The 16,245-nt window shown below is 43.0% G+C and overlaps 1 protein-coding gene across 1 annotated transcript in view; it reads right to left on the bottom strand.

Annotated features, from left to right (window-relative positions):
• The window catches only part of plcxd3 (phosphatidylinositol-specific phospholipase C, X domain containing 3), a 68,162-nt gene extending 52,220 nt beyond the window's left edge, over positions 1 to 15,942 (bottom strand). Inside the window, exon 1 of the mRNA XM_002940119.4 lies at positions 15,754 to 15,942. Coding sequence (XP_002940165.2) covers positions 15,754 to 15,856 — 103 coding nt within the window. The 5' untranslated portion in view covers positions 15,857 to 15,942. The remainder of the gene's footprint in view (positions 1 to 15,753) is intronic.
• Between the last annotated feature and the right edge of the window lie 303 nt (positions 15,943 to 16,245).

Raw genomic sequence — 16,245 nt, 5'->3', positions numbered from 1 at the left:
CCCAGGGCCAAACGATCGGATTTTTTTTTTAAGTCCCTTGCTACCTGATATCGTCCACCCGTAGGTGGGGATATCGGGTGAAGATCCGCTCGCTTGGCTACATCGCCAAGCGAGCGGATCTTATAGTGTATGGGGACCTTTAAGGTCCCCATACATGGTAAGATCCGCTCGCTTGGCGAGATCGCCAAGCGAGCGGATCTTCCCCCGATATCCCCACCTACGGGTGGGCGATATCGGGGAGCTTGAAGTTAAAAAAAAAAATAATCCGATCGTTTGGCACTGGGGCCAAACGATCAGATTACATTTAAGGTTATGGGGCAGTCGGTTCGGGGACCGCATCAACAAGCCGATGCGGTCCCCGATCCGACTGGATTTTCTAACCTGGCTGATATCTGCCCAATTTCAGGCCAGATATCGGTCGGCCAGGCCGCTCGTTTCTGCCCCTACACGGGCAGATAAGCTGCCGAGTCGGTCCGAGGGACCCATATCGGCAGCTTCTATCGGCAAAAAAAGTAGGTGGCAACCCTAGACACACCATTTTTTAAAGAAAATTTCCCTCTACATACTTTAATTCTGGAAAAACAAGGATTTCTGTAATAAAGTTTAGATTGTAAGCTCTTGTGAGCAGGACCTTCTTCCTTGAGTTTTATTGTAAGTCTGCACTTTCTTATTTTGGAACAGTTCAGTTTGCCCATCACCAAACTGCTAACTAACTGCTTGTACAGTGGTAAATACTGGGGAATTACTTATAGAATAATGTGCCCCATTGTAAAAGGATATTCTATGTAACCAAGGAGTTTTATGACCATATAAATGAGACCATAAGGCCGAGTGATACAGTTCATGGAACCCCAAGGTGACTCAAGGCTTGAGAAAGGGTTGGTGCCCGAAACGTTGCCTGGCTTGTTGGCACAATAAACACTTTTCACAAGGATGAGAGTGCTGCAGCGTATTCATTCGCTAGTTACTTCTTACTGTAAATCTCCCACAATGAATCACTCACATTTTAACATCTTAGTACACAATCCCATAATCCTTGTACACAAATTAGCACAATTTAAAGTCAATTAGCACTGTATTAATATTATACAAGGAGTTTTACAAGGAGATTTATCCACACCATGTGTCTGCCATCAGTAAACCCAGATTCTCACAGTATGGTTCTATCATTTCACTCTCTCTCTCAGTCCTGTCAGTCCTATGCACTTAATTCCCTACAGTCTGATGGAGGGTGAAGGACAAAGCTGCTCTTACTTGTTCACAACCTCTGCAATGTCCTTCCGGCCACTAACCTCATTTATGGGGCCCTTATACCCAACTCGTAACCTCACTTATGGGGCCCTTATACCCATCTAATATCCTCACTTATGGGGCCCTTATACCCATCTAATAACCTCACTTATGGGGCCCTTATACCCAACTCGTAACCTCACTTATGGGGCCCTTATACCCATCTAATAACCTCACTTATGGGGCCCTTATACCCAACTCGTAACCTCACTTATGGGGCCCTTATACCCAACTCGTAACCTCACTTATGGGGCCCTTATACCCATCTAATATCCTCACTTATGGGGCCCTTATACCCATCTAATAACCTCACTTATGGGGCCCTTATACCCATCTAATAACCTCACTTATGGGGCCCTTATACCCAACTCGTAACCTCACTTATGGGGCCCTTATACCCAACTCGTAACCTCACTTATGGGGCCCTTATACCCAACTCGTAACCTCACTTATGGGGCCCTTATACCCATCTAATATCCTCACTTATGGGGCCCTTATACCCATCTAATAACCTCACTTATGGGGCCCTTATACCCATCTAATAACCTCACTTATGGGGCCCTTATACCCATCTAATAACCTCACTTATGGGGCCCTTATACCCATCTAATAACCTCACTTATGGGGCCCTTATACCCAACTCGTAACCTCACTTATGGGGCCCTTATACCCAACTCGTAACCTCACTTATGGGGCCCTTATACCCAACTCGTAACCTCACTTATGGGGCCCTTATACCCATCTAATAACCTCACTTATGGGGTCCCTTATACCCAACTCATAACCTTACTTATGGGGTCCCTTATACCCAACTCGTAACCTCACTTATGGGGCCCTTATACCCAACTTGTAACCTCACTTATGGGGTCCCTTATACCCAACTCGTAACCTCACTTATGGGGCCCTTATACCCAACTTGTAACCTCACTTATGGGGCCCTTATACCCAACTTGTAACCTCACTTATGGGGCCCTTATACCCAACTTGTAACCTCACTTATGGGGCCCTTATACCCAACTTGTAACCTCACTTATGGGGTCTCTTATACCCAACTCGTAACCTTACTTATGGGGTCCCATATACCCAACTTGTAACCTCACTTATGGGGCCCTTATAACCAACTTGTAACCTCAGTTATGGGGCCCTTATACCCAACTTGTAACCTCACTTATGGGGCCTTTATACCCCACCTTCACTAAGGTATCAAGCTAAACTTAGGATCCTAGCTTCTCCTTACTAAATCCTCTTTCCTCAGGCTCCATCCGCATCTACCGCCTCCATGAAGTGGAGTCCGAGGACACAAAACCATGTGTTCCCTCTACTTTTAATGACTGCCCTACGTAGGTCAACTGGGAACACAATAAGGATGCTCAATTCCTTCATATCCCCTGCTACAAATATAATTTGTTGGAATTAAAATATAGCTCATTACACATTACACATTATGACTGCAAAGCAAACTATTATGATTCCTTGCATAAGTAACAGGTGTAGTTTGTCCTCCCATATGACATTACAATCTATAATGTATTGAGGTATGTTAATGGGATGTCACGCTGACAGAGCTGCTTTGCAGAACGTTCCATACGTTGCATATGGAGCTGCAATTATGTGTGAATACATCAAACGCCATTAAATCCTATATCATTTTTGATGGTCTCCAAGCTGTTTCTTGTCAGAAAGTGATACACCCACGCCATTTCTGATAGTTTTGTCTGGATTAAAGCGTTCGGATGCTGTAAAATACATCTTCCTTCCTTGGTCTAAATATGAGGTAGGATTGTTGAAGCTACAAGATAGAGGAACACCTGAAACTTCAAAAGACAAACATGCTTTGGATTGTGGGGGATATCACTCTGCGAGTAGTTGACATTTGAAAGATAAGAATGGCCCAAAAATGACAGAAATTTGATTTTGCAGACCAGGAATCTGATTGTCTAGTCCAGTTTAAGTGTACAGCGAACCCCAGCACAATATAGGTATGATCAAAAGCAACACGCGGGGTTGGGTTCTTTATAAAAAAAACCAATAAAATATTTCTAAATATTATAAAATAAATTAGCTCCAAAATGTGGTGCCGGCCTCCATCAGCGATGTTGAAGCCTAGAATGCCATAAGACTTCTGCCCTTACTGGTAGGAGGAGCTGCTTGATGCAGCTGGCATGGCCATCCAACATATGAAGAACTATCCAGCAGAAAATTGGTGTTTAGTTGTTCTTTAAGATCAATTTAAGTCAACTGGATTGGTTCTCTTTAAATAGGAATATCTATTCATGGATAGAACCATGATTAGATTATACACATTGATAGAGTATATTGCGTGGAAGAGTAAGAGAGAATGCCCAGGCAATGCCTTGGCGTGACTTGTCTGCATGCTAATAGCTTCCATGGTCTGAACTGAACCCAATTACTAGAGCAAGTCCTTTCCAATGGGTTTTAATGTGTCTCTTTTCTAGATTTTATTAATAAAGGTTAACTTTCTAAATAATGAAACTGTAATTAGATAGAAGAGGCTGAGTCATGACTGCTCGGACTTATTCTGTAGTGTAGAAAGTCAGTTTCAGAAATGTCTATTAACATGCAACTGCCAGCAGGGAAGAGGGTGACACTTAGGGGCACATTTACTAATCCACGAATCCGAATCCCGAATGGGAAAAAATCGGATTGGAAATGAAAATTTTGCGACTTTTTCGTCGCCGCCGCGTTTTTTCCGTATTTTGCACGATTTTTTCTACGGTGTCATGACTTTATCGTATTTTGCGGGACTTTTTCGTCACCGCCGCAATTTTTTCGTATTGAGCAATTGTAAACAGCGGAAAAACCAATCTGATTTTTTCGCGACGGCGACAAAAAAAGTCGCGAAAAATATACGATACAGTAGTAACGGTGACTAAAAAATCACGGGACATACAGAAAAGTCGCGACGGCGATGAAAAAGTCGCAAAAATACAGACGATTACGAAAAAACGCGTTTGGACGCTTTTGGTCCGTTCGGGGATTAGTAAATGTGCCCCTTAGGGTTAGGGATCCAGGGCCGGAACTAGGGGTAGGCAGAAGAGGCAGCTGCCTAGGAAGCAACGATTGAGGGGCGCCAGGCAGGAGCCTCTCCTGCCTACCCCTAGTGCTACTTTGTCATTAGCGGCGGAGGCAATGACCGATCTAATCGCCCCCCCCCCCCTGCACCGCCTCCTGTGCTTTGGCACGCATGCGTCGTTCAGGGGGGCAGGGAGGTGGGCGGAGTTGGCCGACCGGGTTGCCTAGGGCGCCCGGTCGGCTTGGCCTGCCCCTGTAGGGACCCATGGATGCAAAGTACTTTCTTAATACTTTCTTTTCCATTTTATCTTGACTTCCATGGGTGCAAACTGTCAGTAGATCTGTGCATTTACTGCTGTTTGCAAAGGGCCCTTGGGAGCCCACAGGCAATAAGTGTGGCCTCAACACAGACAGGAGATAGAAGGTAAGTGTTTATTGCCATAGTTTCACACAGTGTAAATAAGCCCCACTGATTTCAAAACTATTTAGCCATTAATTATATTTAGATTAGGAGATTTACATTAGTCAAAAAACTAAAACCATTCTGATTACGCTTTATTAACCGCCATCCTGTAAAATAAATCTATAAATGAGATCACTCGGCATCTGCATCTTCCAGCTGTTATCCTGCAATTTCAGGGCATCAAGCTCATTAGCGTATATTTTATAAACATCCTTTATCTTTCCCTGATTACAAAGTTGGCTCCATAAATTAATGGAGAATATATTCAATTATGTATCCGTCGGTGTTGTTGCCGCCTTCTCTTTCCGTTCCATTCATTAAGTTAAAAAGCTTTGTTTCTCGCGCAGCCAACAGACGTGCTCCTGTTTGTTCCTATTTTTATAACAATATATTACAGCAATGACAGGCTTCACTTACACCAGAATTATCAAGGTTTTGCAGGTAAATGAAAGACAGGGTATGGGGAGAACCAAATCAAAGACTTGGCTGTAAGGGAAGGGGTATTAGTAGCAGAAAGAATGACAATAATTTGACACTTGGCCAATGGTGAGACCTCATTGGCCATTTGGTGATGTGGCACAGAAAGTGGGGGTCCGGCCCACTTAAGGAACAAAGCAATGGCTGAGAGGGCCGAGCTTGGAGACCAGTGAATGTTTTCACCTACATACGTCTAGAAGCTCAGTGAGAAGGTCACATTGGCTAATGGTCAGAGCTTTGGAACTATAGCAGTATGAATATTGAGCTTTATCATATCCAGATCCTGACCCAAACTTATACCAAAAGGGTGACGTTAAGCACAAAAAAGGGAGCTTTATGCCTAAAAACAATGGAAATGTAATGTGTCATATCAAGGAACATGTTGCCTCCATTGAATTGTACTTAAATGTTTTTCCATGCTTGTCATACTTTTATATTCTAAACCAGTGCTGTCCAACTTATTACATGTAGTTACATAGTTACATAGGGTTGAAAAAAGATCAGAGTCTATCAAGTTCAACCCTTCCAAGTAAACCCAGCACACACAACCCACACCTACCAATCTATACACTCACATACATAACTTTATATACAACCACTAATACTAACTGTAGATATTAGTATCACAATAGCCTTGGATATTCTGCTTGTTCAAGAACTCATCCAGGCCCCTCTTATAGGCATTAACAGAATCTGCCATTACCCCATCACTAGGAAGGGCATTCCCCAACCTCACTGCCCTCACCGTGAGGAACCCCCTACGCTGCTTCAAATGGAAGCTCCGTTCCTCTAATCTAAAGGGGGGGCCTCTGGTGCGCTGATTGATTTTATGGTAAAAAAGAACACCCGTATCTGCCTATAATCCCCTCTAATGTATTTTATTACTTCTCATAAAGCATGTTCCAGGGCCAAATTAAATTAAAATCATGTCTTACAGTGTCTTACAGTGAAGTCTATGGAGGCTTTGAGCAAACTGGGGGCCACTGAAATCATTAAGAGGTTCACATCCGGCCCGTGGCCTTCCAGTTGGACAGCCCTGTTTTAAATAGTGCACCACACTAGCCGAGTATAAACAAGAGTAGTCCCAATAGCCCACTTTTTTGGTGTGCTCACCCCACACTGGCAGAGAAGAGCTAAATGGAATAAATGGGAACAGACTAATTTAATACCTTTTCCACAAAGTACTGATTTCCACTGCATCACTTGCCTAGCTGCTCTCCATTAGCCAATGTGCCACATCCCAAGCATACACCGCTGCCTATAGGGCATGTGTTGGAAATTTGAGTTACTACTTATCTTTACATTATACCATCTGGTCAGACATATTATGGATCTTCTGAGTACTTTGAGGCAGAACAATATTTTAATACAGTATGTAATATTAATGAAATCAATGTCATCTTATATATGGTACGATATCATGATATTGGATTGCAAGGTAAATGGAAAGCACAGGATGACAGTAGTACATTAGTGAAACAATAATTGTTCTGGGAAGATATCAAAACAGTGTAAGGCAGTGGTTGTTAATCTTTTTCAGTTCCTGCTGGTCCAACAAGGACACGGGAATAGGAAAACATTGGTGTATCAGTCATTCAGCTGATAAAAAATACAGCTAATGAGGTTACACCACAACTCTCACCATAATTGACCTTCAAACTGGTATTGGATTGTAGGGGTGCAAATATGCAGTCTCCCCAAATTGTATCCTTACTGGTATTCAGGCTCAGCCCCTGCTACTGCGCCCACCAACCCCTATAGTTTGGGAACCACTGGTGTAAGTTTAAAAATCTAAAGTACATAAAAAACGATGAAGAAGAGAGGGGATTGGGTGGAATTAGGTGAAAAATATACTGAATATCCTTAGTACCCAGCAATGGGGACTACTTTTAGTAGGAGATTTAAAAATGGATGGGATGGATGCTCCAGCAGCAACACGTGCATATAACAAGGATACAGTGGTGGAGGCCAATGCAAGAAGATTTTCAGTGGTAGCACAGGTATTAGCAACACTAGCATCAAGTAAAAAATGGGAGTTATGTATAAAAAAGCACACAGTTTAGTAATCCAAAGCAACCAATCTGATCTTTGCTTTCAAACAACAACCAGTAAACTCTACTGCTGATTGGTTGATACCTCCACAAAGGGCCACTGAGCAAGAGCATCTGCCCTGGAAGCTGACCTGATCATAACAAGCATTGATCTCATCATCTAATTGGAGAGAATATAATGGGGTCAAACATGGCAGCCACCCAAGGGGTGTCTAAGAATAGGTGGCTTTCCATACTTCTATATGGAAGTTGGTCTCTTTTTGGGGGGCTAAGACTGCCTATACCTTCATTATCCTCCACCTAAACAATTCTGCATTAGTGAGGGGGAACAGCACTCCTTAGCTTAATGTGGATAAACGGGTGGGGCTGTGTGGGGAGGGGGCTTCATGTAAGAAAAGCATTGGGGTGGCTAAGTTGCCTTTTACACAGTTGTGTTAAGCCCTGTGACCGTTGTTCCCCCTTGAACATTTTACAACCCAGGAACAGCTTTCTACCAGTGGAATGAAGAATACAGAGGAAACCTTTACCCTGGAAGCAACTCAAGAAACGTTGCCCCATCGAGTCCCCTACAGCTTTATCCAAATGGCAGTTGTATCTCTGCAAAGGCACCAAATTTGTGTGTATGTGAATATCCCATGTGCAATGTAATGGTAAGTGTAGTGTAAGTGCATATACCCATAATGTGGCACAGTCACAAAAGCTTTTTCTGTCTAATCCTGCTATGGCTGCACATTACTGGGGCTCCAAACAGCTGCTATCGTTGAACTATGTCCCCTTAATAAATAACTTAATTCTAATGACTTTATCATATATATATATATATTTATATATTATTTTTTAATAGAAGACAAAACTACTTAAAACTTTGTAGGATTATTTTTTTCTAGGTGATTATGTGGCTACAGTTACTAGGAAAATACTATGTGAAAGTTATTATTATTATAGCGCCATTGTCACCTGCAGTCCTATGGCATGAAATCTTTCTCAGTCATATCTAATCCCTTATAGAAGAGCTGCCCAGACACAGCCAATGTAGGGGGATTCTGCCATTAAATCAAGATCTGCCTCTGCAGCTGCACTGCCAGAATGCTATTATAGCGCCATGGAAAATGAAGCTTAATTCCATTATGCTGGGAGAAAATACAGTACATATTGTTACAACTCAATGGACAGCACCCATCCCTCATGTCTAATTATTAAAGAGAACTGCCAGGCTGGAAACAGACCTTGTCATGGACAAAGCTTTCGCCATAATAAGTCTCTACCCCTAACAATCATATACATCCAATCATCATGCAGTGCAACTGCACATCCCTTCAATACTAACCAATCAAAACACACAAACAGACACTGCCTATGCTCCGCTTGGCTCTTCCACATCTACAGAGGAAAGGCAAAACAAGGAGAGAACAGAAGAATTAGAAAGTGAAGGGAAGAACAAAAATTCATTGAAATCAATTTAAATCCCTCATCCCCTGTTCATCAAAAAGTATGTGGCCCCCTGCCTGTCCACCATCTAATTACAAAACCAATGGGCTTGATTTTAGATTGGCCTTTTCTGTTCTGCTAAAACTTCCTTTACCCTCAACTCTTCTCAAGGTGCTTTCCACTAGACCAGTGATCCCCAACCAGTGGCTCGGGGGCAACATGTTGCTCCCCACCCCCTTTGACGTTGCTCCCAGTGGCCTCAAAGCAGGGGCTTATATTTACATTTCTGGCTTGGGGGCAAGTTTTGGAAGCACAGAGACACAGTTTTAGGCAGGCTAGAAGTCCACATGGGGTTACCAAATAGCCAATCACAACCCTTATTTGGCATTCCCAAATAACTTTTTTCATGTTTGTGTAGCTCACCAAGAGTTTTTACATCTGTATGTGGCTCTTGCACTTCTATATCTCAAACCCATTTTGTATGGACTTCATTTTGTGCATGGGGTTTTTATCCAGCTAGACTAGGTAAGGGCCTAAACGACAAGGTAGGAGGCACAGAATTATCAAGAACATCAGTCTCTGAAATAGCCAATTGCAATCTGTTGCAATTGATGGATAATGGTCAATCTAACTGAAATGTTTTTCAATGTTTCAATGTTTTTTGAAACAGTTGCCCCAGGGTCTACTAGCAGATAACAATCAAACATTTTAGGAACCACTGCCTTAAGCAATTTCTGAGATAATTAAACTTTACTACCTACATATTAACCTTGCATTTATATTCCCTTAAGGGGGGGCAAGGAGCATTAGCTAGGCATAAGAGGGTAAAAGGTGGGGCATAAAGGTTGTGAACCAGATGGTTGGAGTCCCTGTTACTATAGAAATAATTACAGTGTAATGGGTCTAAAATAACATCCAAGCTGATATAATAAGTAGTGCAACATTAGATCGAGGTCCACTAACTCACAGTAGCCAATCAGATATTTACTTTCATTAACAGACAAATAATCAATACCCCCTGACTGGTTGCTATGTGTGTCACTAGCCCTATACAATGTCTGTCCCATTTATTTCTGTACCATTTACAATGGAACGCAGAGTAAAAATCACAGAAAATAACATTATTATTGAGTGAATGAATATCGCCTTCACATAATGATGCTCTGTTTTCTAAATCCCATAGAATTTGAATTATTTTCTATGACATATATATTTATATATTTAGTTGAAAGTGCGTTGAAGTCTTCCAGATGTAGACCTCCCAAGGCAGCAGGGTAATCAGTGTAAACAAGGCATTGAGATAAAGGGTAAATAATCCGGCTCTGTGTCTTGGGAGCTTATCGCTGTGATCCTGAGTGTGTGTCTCGAATACGTACCATGAAGTGACACAAGCCTGATGCTATTCCCGAAATACAAAAGATAAACTGCCCCAAATACTGACTAGGACTTTTTAGACGTACAATGAATGCATTTTATTCAAAAATGACACACACACACAACATGTGTATAGGGCCACACTAAAACCTACAGAGACTCTAAAGCAGGGGTCCCCAATCTTTTTTATCCAAGGGCCATATTTAAGCATAAAAAAGTTGGGGAGCAACACAAGCATGGCTATTTGCTAGCCCTATGAGGACTGGCAGCCTACAGGAGGTTCTGTTTGGCAGTACATGTGGTTTTTATGCCTCCAAGTCGGAAATTAAAAAATAAGCACCTACTTTGAGGCCACTGAGAGCAACATCCAAGGGGTTGGGGAGCAACATGTTACCCCTGAGCCACTGGTTGGGGATCACTGCTCTAAAGCAGAGCCCCCTGACCTGATCTTGGGTTTAATGAGGCTTTACAGCTTCCCTTTATCCTAGAGAGGGAATCTCTAAGAAAAGACATGATGGGCCTATTAGTAATTTCTCCTTTTTATCATGACTGGGTGTCCCCAAATTGCAGGAAGCAGGTCTCATTTAATAAGAAACATACAGAAAGCACTTACGCCTCTTGTTCCTATTACAGTGGAAAGTGCCAGCAATCCTTCTCTTTTACCAGGTGGAACCCCCAGGAGAGGTACCCTGCACCCACATACTCTTTTTTGTGTCCCTGAAATTGTGCCCAGGTTAAAGTCCTAACCTTAGAATTCTGGTGGTACATATACAATTTTGAGGGTATGCTGGAATTATGGGGGAAATGCACACTTGGGCAATATAGTAAATAAAACACTGACAAGGCTGAACAAGGCTGGATCCACATCTAGTGATGAGCGAATATGTCCCGTTTCACTTCGCCATAAAATTAGCGAAACGACAAAAAATTTGTGAAATGCTTTTGTCGCACAATTTTTTTTGTCGCCCATGCTTTTCGGCACAAGCACTCCCAGTTTTGCTGCGACAGCATCCAATTTGCTGCACGACAATTTTTAGTGACGCACAACAAATTTGCCAGTCGCGAAATGCGGAAATTAGCTGCGAATCCATGCCTGCTGAAAAAATTTGCTCATCACTATTCACATCTTATTCTCACAATAGGAAACTAACACAGGGGCACAAAGGAGATAGGGATGGCTATTCTATGGGTCCTTACATGGGTAACAGATAAAGTACTTACCAACAGAAGCCCAAAACAATAGACAAACTAGAATAAAACTTTCATTTTGTTTCCCTTTTGGGGTCACATGAATTTCTGTTAAGTAACATGTGAGGGCTTATTTGCCCATAGGTGCTAACTTGTACAAATGCTGATGCCAATAGAAACCAATCAGGTCTTTCCCATCATTTTTAAAATGTTCTTGACTATTCAAAACTGACTGCTGATTGGTTGCTACTGGCAACTACACTTGTGCACCTTAGCACCTACGTTCATAAATTAGCTCCATAATGTTTTAATTAAAGCTACTAAGTAGTACCTGTAGGACCACAGAAGTGATTTTTTTCCCACAGTAGGCACTAGGATTGCCACCTGTACAGTTCTGACCCAGACTGCCTGGTTTTGGAAAGGCTATCTAGGTCAAAACTGTCTTGCCGGTTTTCCAAATTAGGAATCAGGCTGATGCAGTGAATGGCCATTTGCCAGTTGCCATGTTATAGCCCCACCCCCTGCCTGGAGTTAGCTGCAGGGAAAGATTTTTTCAAATCCAAAAATTTTTTAATTTATTTTCAATTGAAAAAAGCCCGAAATTTTACTCCACAAAAAAACTGAACACAAAAAGCTCAGTAGAACTAAACCATGTAAAGCAACTCAAACACACTGAATTTGTATTCTCAATGGTTCTACTCTCAAAAAATGAAATAAATTAAAAAAACCTCAAATTGAAAACTCCCCCCCATCCATTTTGGGTAGGACCCCCCCTACTGACTTCTCCATGGACTCGCAAGCCTTTACATGCAGAAGTTTTACGTTCACGTTTTTAGAATTTTTTGGCACTTAATAAGAATCAAACATCTGAGTTTTGGAAACCATTATTTGAATTTGGGAGTTCTGAGTTTGTGAAAAATTCAAATCGTGGAGAAAAATTGAAATCAAATGTTGATAAATCGTGCCTTGAGTTCCACCTCTGGTTCTTCTACCTCCTTCTCTTTTATTCTTCTAGTAATTTATACCCCCAGTTTCTCCCTCTCACTCTTGTGCTCCCCCTTCTGGCTGCTTTATGTTTTGCTCTTTAATGTTAATGTTGCCTTGACCTTTTGTTACCGCCATGTTTCCTGTTTTCTACTAATTCCACCAAATTTCCTCTGTTTTATATTCATCCCTTCTACCTTCTGATTGGGCAGTAACAGAGACTTAAGGTCCCCATACACAGGCCGATTCTAGCTGCCGATATCACCTCCTTAGACCAGGGCCGGAACTAGGGGTAGGCAGAAGAGGCAGCTGCCTAGGGCGCAACAATTGGGGGGCACCAGGCAGCAACCTCTCCTGCCTACCCCTAGTTCCTTTGTCATTGCCCCCGCCACTTGGGGGCAATGAATTATCGCATTGCACCCCCCTGACATCGCCAAGTGAGCGGATCTGAAGGTGTATGGCCACCTTAATGCATCTGAGTAGTTTGAGGGGCGTGGCCTGTGTTGTGACTGGTGTAATGTGATTCTGGGAATAAGAGTTTACTGTGCAAAGTATATAGCAATGAAATGGGCAAAGTTTGGCTTAAAGGCAACGTTAACCTTTAAAACAAATGAATGTGTCAGGGTGCTCTTATAAGCCCTTTTATATTTGTTTTTTTTTTTTCTAGTTTTCAAGATTTTTGAAGTTTATAAACTCCTAATACAATGAATCTGAAACAACAGCCCCACCTATTCATTTCAGCTGACTGGCTAAGGAGATCAATGTAGTGAGGAAAGGAACATCTTGTGATGTTGTTTGAAGTCACGACGTTTCCCTGGTCAGCACAAGACGTTAACTTTTCTGATTAATTTCCAGCCAACTGTAGCCAGTCGGATGAAATGAACAGCAGGTGGCACTGTTATTTCAAATTCATTATATAAGCAGCTTAAAAACTGCTAATATCTTGAAATACATAATACACGAGGAGCGCTCTGAGCAATGTTTCATTCATTTTAAGGGTCTAAACTTAATTTAATGAAATAATCGGTTATAGAATTTAGGAGGGGACCTGGGGGGCACTGCATGGGCATGGGGGGGCACTGCATGGCATTGTGTATGGGCAGCTTTACATTGAAGTAGTTTATGGTAAAAGTGCCCCATTGTGTTGATACTACGTTTGTATTCAGCCCCTCTCCTATTTCCTCTATCTTTCAGCCTGCCATTCAAATCACTTTTTGGTTACTAAGGTAAGTGAGATCCTAGCAACAAGATACCAGTTTAATCTGGAAACTGAAGAGCTGCAGAACAAAAACTTATTTCAGCAACAACAATGGATAAAAAATAAAGATAAATTGCTCATTGTCTTCCAACACCAAGGTGACCTGTCCCTTTAATATTTCCAAGATCTCAGGGTCAGCCCAAGTTGTACAATTCTCTTTTGTATATCATGATGCAAAGATCTCCAAGAAAGGACGTGATTATTACTACAAATCCTATTATCCCCCTCTGCAAGTGCCGTTTCCTGATAAGCCCCGAGTGTCAGCCAGCGGCTGAACAGATGCCGGGATCGTTGGCACTTAGGAGTTAATGGCTTCTGTGCAAGTCATCAGAAAGGTTGCAGACAGCTTGGAAGGTACAATTCGGCTTGGGGCAAACAGATTCACATTAAACTCATTTAGCAGCTGACAAGAGGCTTCCAGCAAATGAAGGTTTAAGCACTGTGTTTCCTAGATTTAATTTAAGGAGACAATCATGTGGCTGATGGTCAGCCTGGGGGGGCAGTTTAATGGCAGGCGCGTGTGTTACCTGCCCCCCAGTGCATTACGCCACCCTCCCTCTCAGCTCTAACATGCGCCGAGCCATACAAACTTCTCTTCCAGGGAGACTGGGGAGGAATATTAATGACTTGGGAACAATGCCAATGTGTAGCCGAAAGAAATCATTAGAGGAAATGCATCCGATGCCAGGGAAATGTAAGGGGAGCTGAAGGTGAACACTAAAATAAACCGTATGAGGCTCCCATGCCGTCATAGAACTGATCCGTGTGGCCTCGGGCAGGTGGGGTGGGGTGAGAAGGTCATTTTCCCTACTGTAGAGGTCGTTCCTGCAGCTTTACCCTCGTATTGTGTAGCGGCACTTCCTACCCGATGCCCAGTATCACTGGTGCCCAATGTGGCTTTGGCAACGTACCTTATATCCTTCTACAGCCAATGTATTCTAGGGGAAGAGTGTGAGATCTAGGGGACTATGGCAGCCACTGGCACCCTCTGGAACCATCCCACCCATGGGTGCAGCAGGGCTCATACTCACCTACCTGTCTAGCTATCAAATCTTCTAGAGCTACAAATATCTGGGGAAATTAGCCAAAAAGCAGCAAATGTGCAACTAAAAGTAACCAGGTCGCACATGGTGTAGACTCATCTTTTTCTCTTCTTTATCTTTTATTAAATCCAGACAAGATGTAAAAAAGGGCAAGTACAGCAGACGGCACTTGCAGGAGCTATGTTACCCAGCAGCACATGGTTACACTATTCAACCTCTCCTTAGTTGGGGTGTTTTGTGGGGCAACTATGACATTTGTGGTTATGTAACACATGTGCCCTAAAAGGCAAATATTAAGCCACTTCTTTGACTGTCATTGTCCAGAGCCAAAAAGTGATGGATTTGGGAAAAGAATTAGATGCCCCCCACATTACCAACCCAACCCAGCAGTCTATCAACCCTATGTCTCTCACTGGGATCAGCCAAGAGGTGATGGAGATCAGCACTGAGATTTGGGAAAATAATGAGATGTCCCCCAAATTACCAACCCAACCCAGCAGTCTATCAGCCCTATGTCTCTCACTGGGATCAGCCAAGAGGTGATGGAGATCAGTACTGAGATTTGGGAAAAGAATTAGATGTCCCCCAAATTACTAACCCAACCCAGCAGCCCTACCTCTATCATTGGGATCAGCCATGGGATGATGGAGATCAGTACTGATATTTGGGAAAAGAATTAGATGCCCCCCACATTACCAACCCAACCCAGCAGCCCTACCTCTATCATTGGGATCAGCCATGGGATGATGGAGATCAGTACTGATATTTGGGAAAAGAATTAGATGCCCCCCACATTACCAACCCAACCCAGCAGTCTGTCAGCCCTATGTCTCTCACTGGGATCAGCCATAAGGGGGACATTGGCAGATTTTAGGTAAGTAATAGACCCCTCTCGGAGGGGAAATCACACACCCTGTACATAATAAATACTGCAAGGTGATATTCCCTAAACTATCCAGGAATATTCAGTAACAGAGCTTCCATGTTCATGGATATTTAATATTTTTATTAAAGACGTCTACATATTGCTAAACATATCCCAACATACAGACCCATACAGGCAGACATAATGCTAAAGGTGAGCGCTATTACCGCCTCCTTAGCACATGGCTAATAGTAAGTATCGCAGAGCAGACACAATAGGGGCGCAGTTTGGAAGCCTACCTGGAATAGCCAAGCTGGTTAGGGGGACCCTGTGGATCCTTTCGGGCAAACTTGCCATCCACTCGGCGAACTGCAGATCGCTCCTGCCTTGAGATGAAGCCATCCTCGCTTGTGTGACTCCTGCCTGTGCCTGTAATCCGGAGTCAGTGGCTTCTCCTGCTCAGCGAAAGCGCGCCCCCGCCACTCCCACGGGATTGCGCATTTACATCCATCATTCGCCTCTGTCAGTGCGCTGCGCTCCGGCCGCTCTTAAACGCCTGGCAGCGCTCTGTGCCGCGGAAAGCGCTGTAATAGAACCAATAGGGGCCCAGCGTTAGTCTGCCCGGGCCGGACAGCTCCGTGGTGCTGAAATGGGCTTTATACTGGCAGAATACTTATAGTTCATCTGGCTTTGATTGGATCATGGCAAATAGGGGCAGAATGGGTTCCTGGGTTCCTCTTTCAATTTTTTTGTGGCTCCTAAAATAGAAAGGACATTCATTTTAAGGTTAA

The sequence above is a fragment of the Xenopus tropicalis genome, chromosome 1, assembly GCF_000004195.4.
Source record: "Xenopus tropicalis strain Nigerian chromosome 1, UCB_Xtro_10.0, whole genome shotgun sequence".
Lineage (NCBI taxonomy): Eukaryota > Metazoa > Chordata > Amphibia > Anura > Pipidae > Xenopus > Xenopus tropicalis.
Note: the sequence above shows the minus strand (reverse complement) of the source record. Positions and strands in the feature narration are given on the sequence as shown.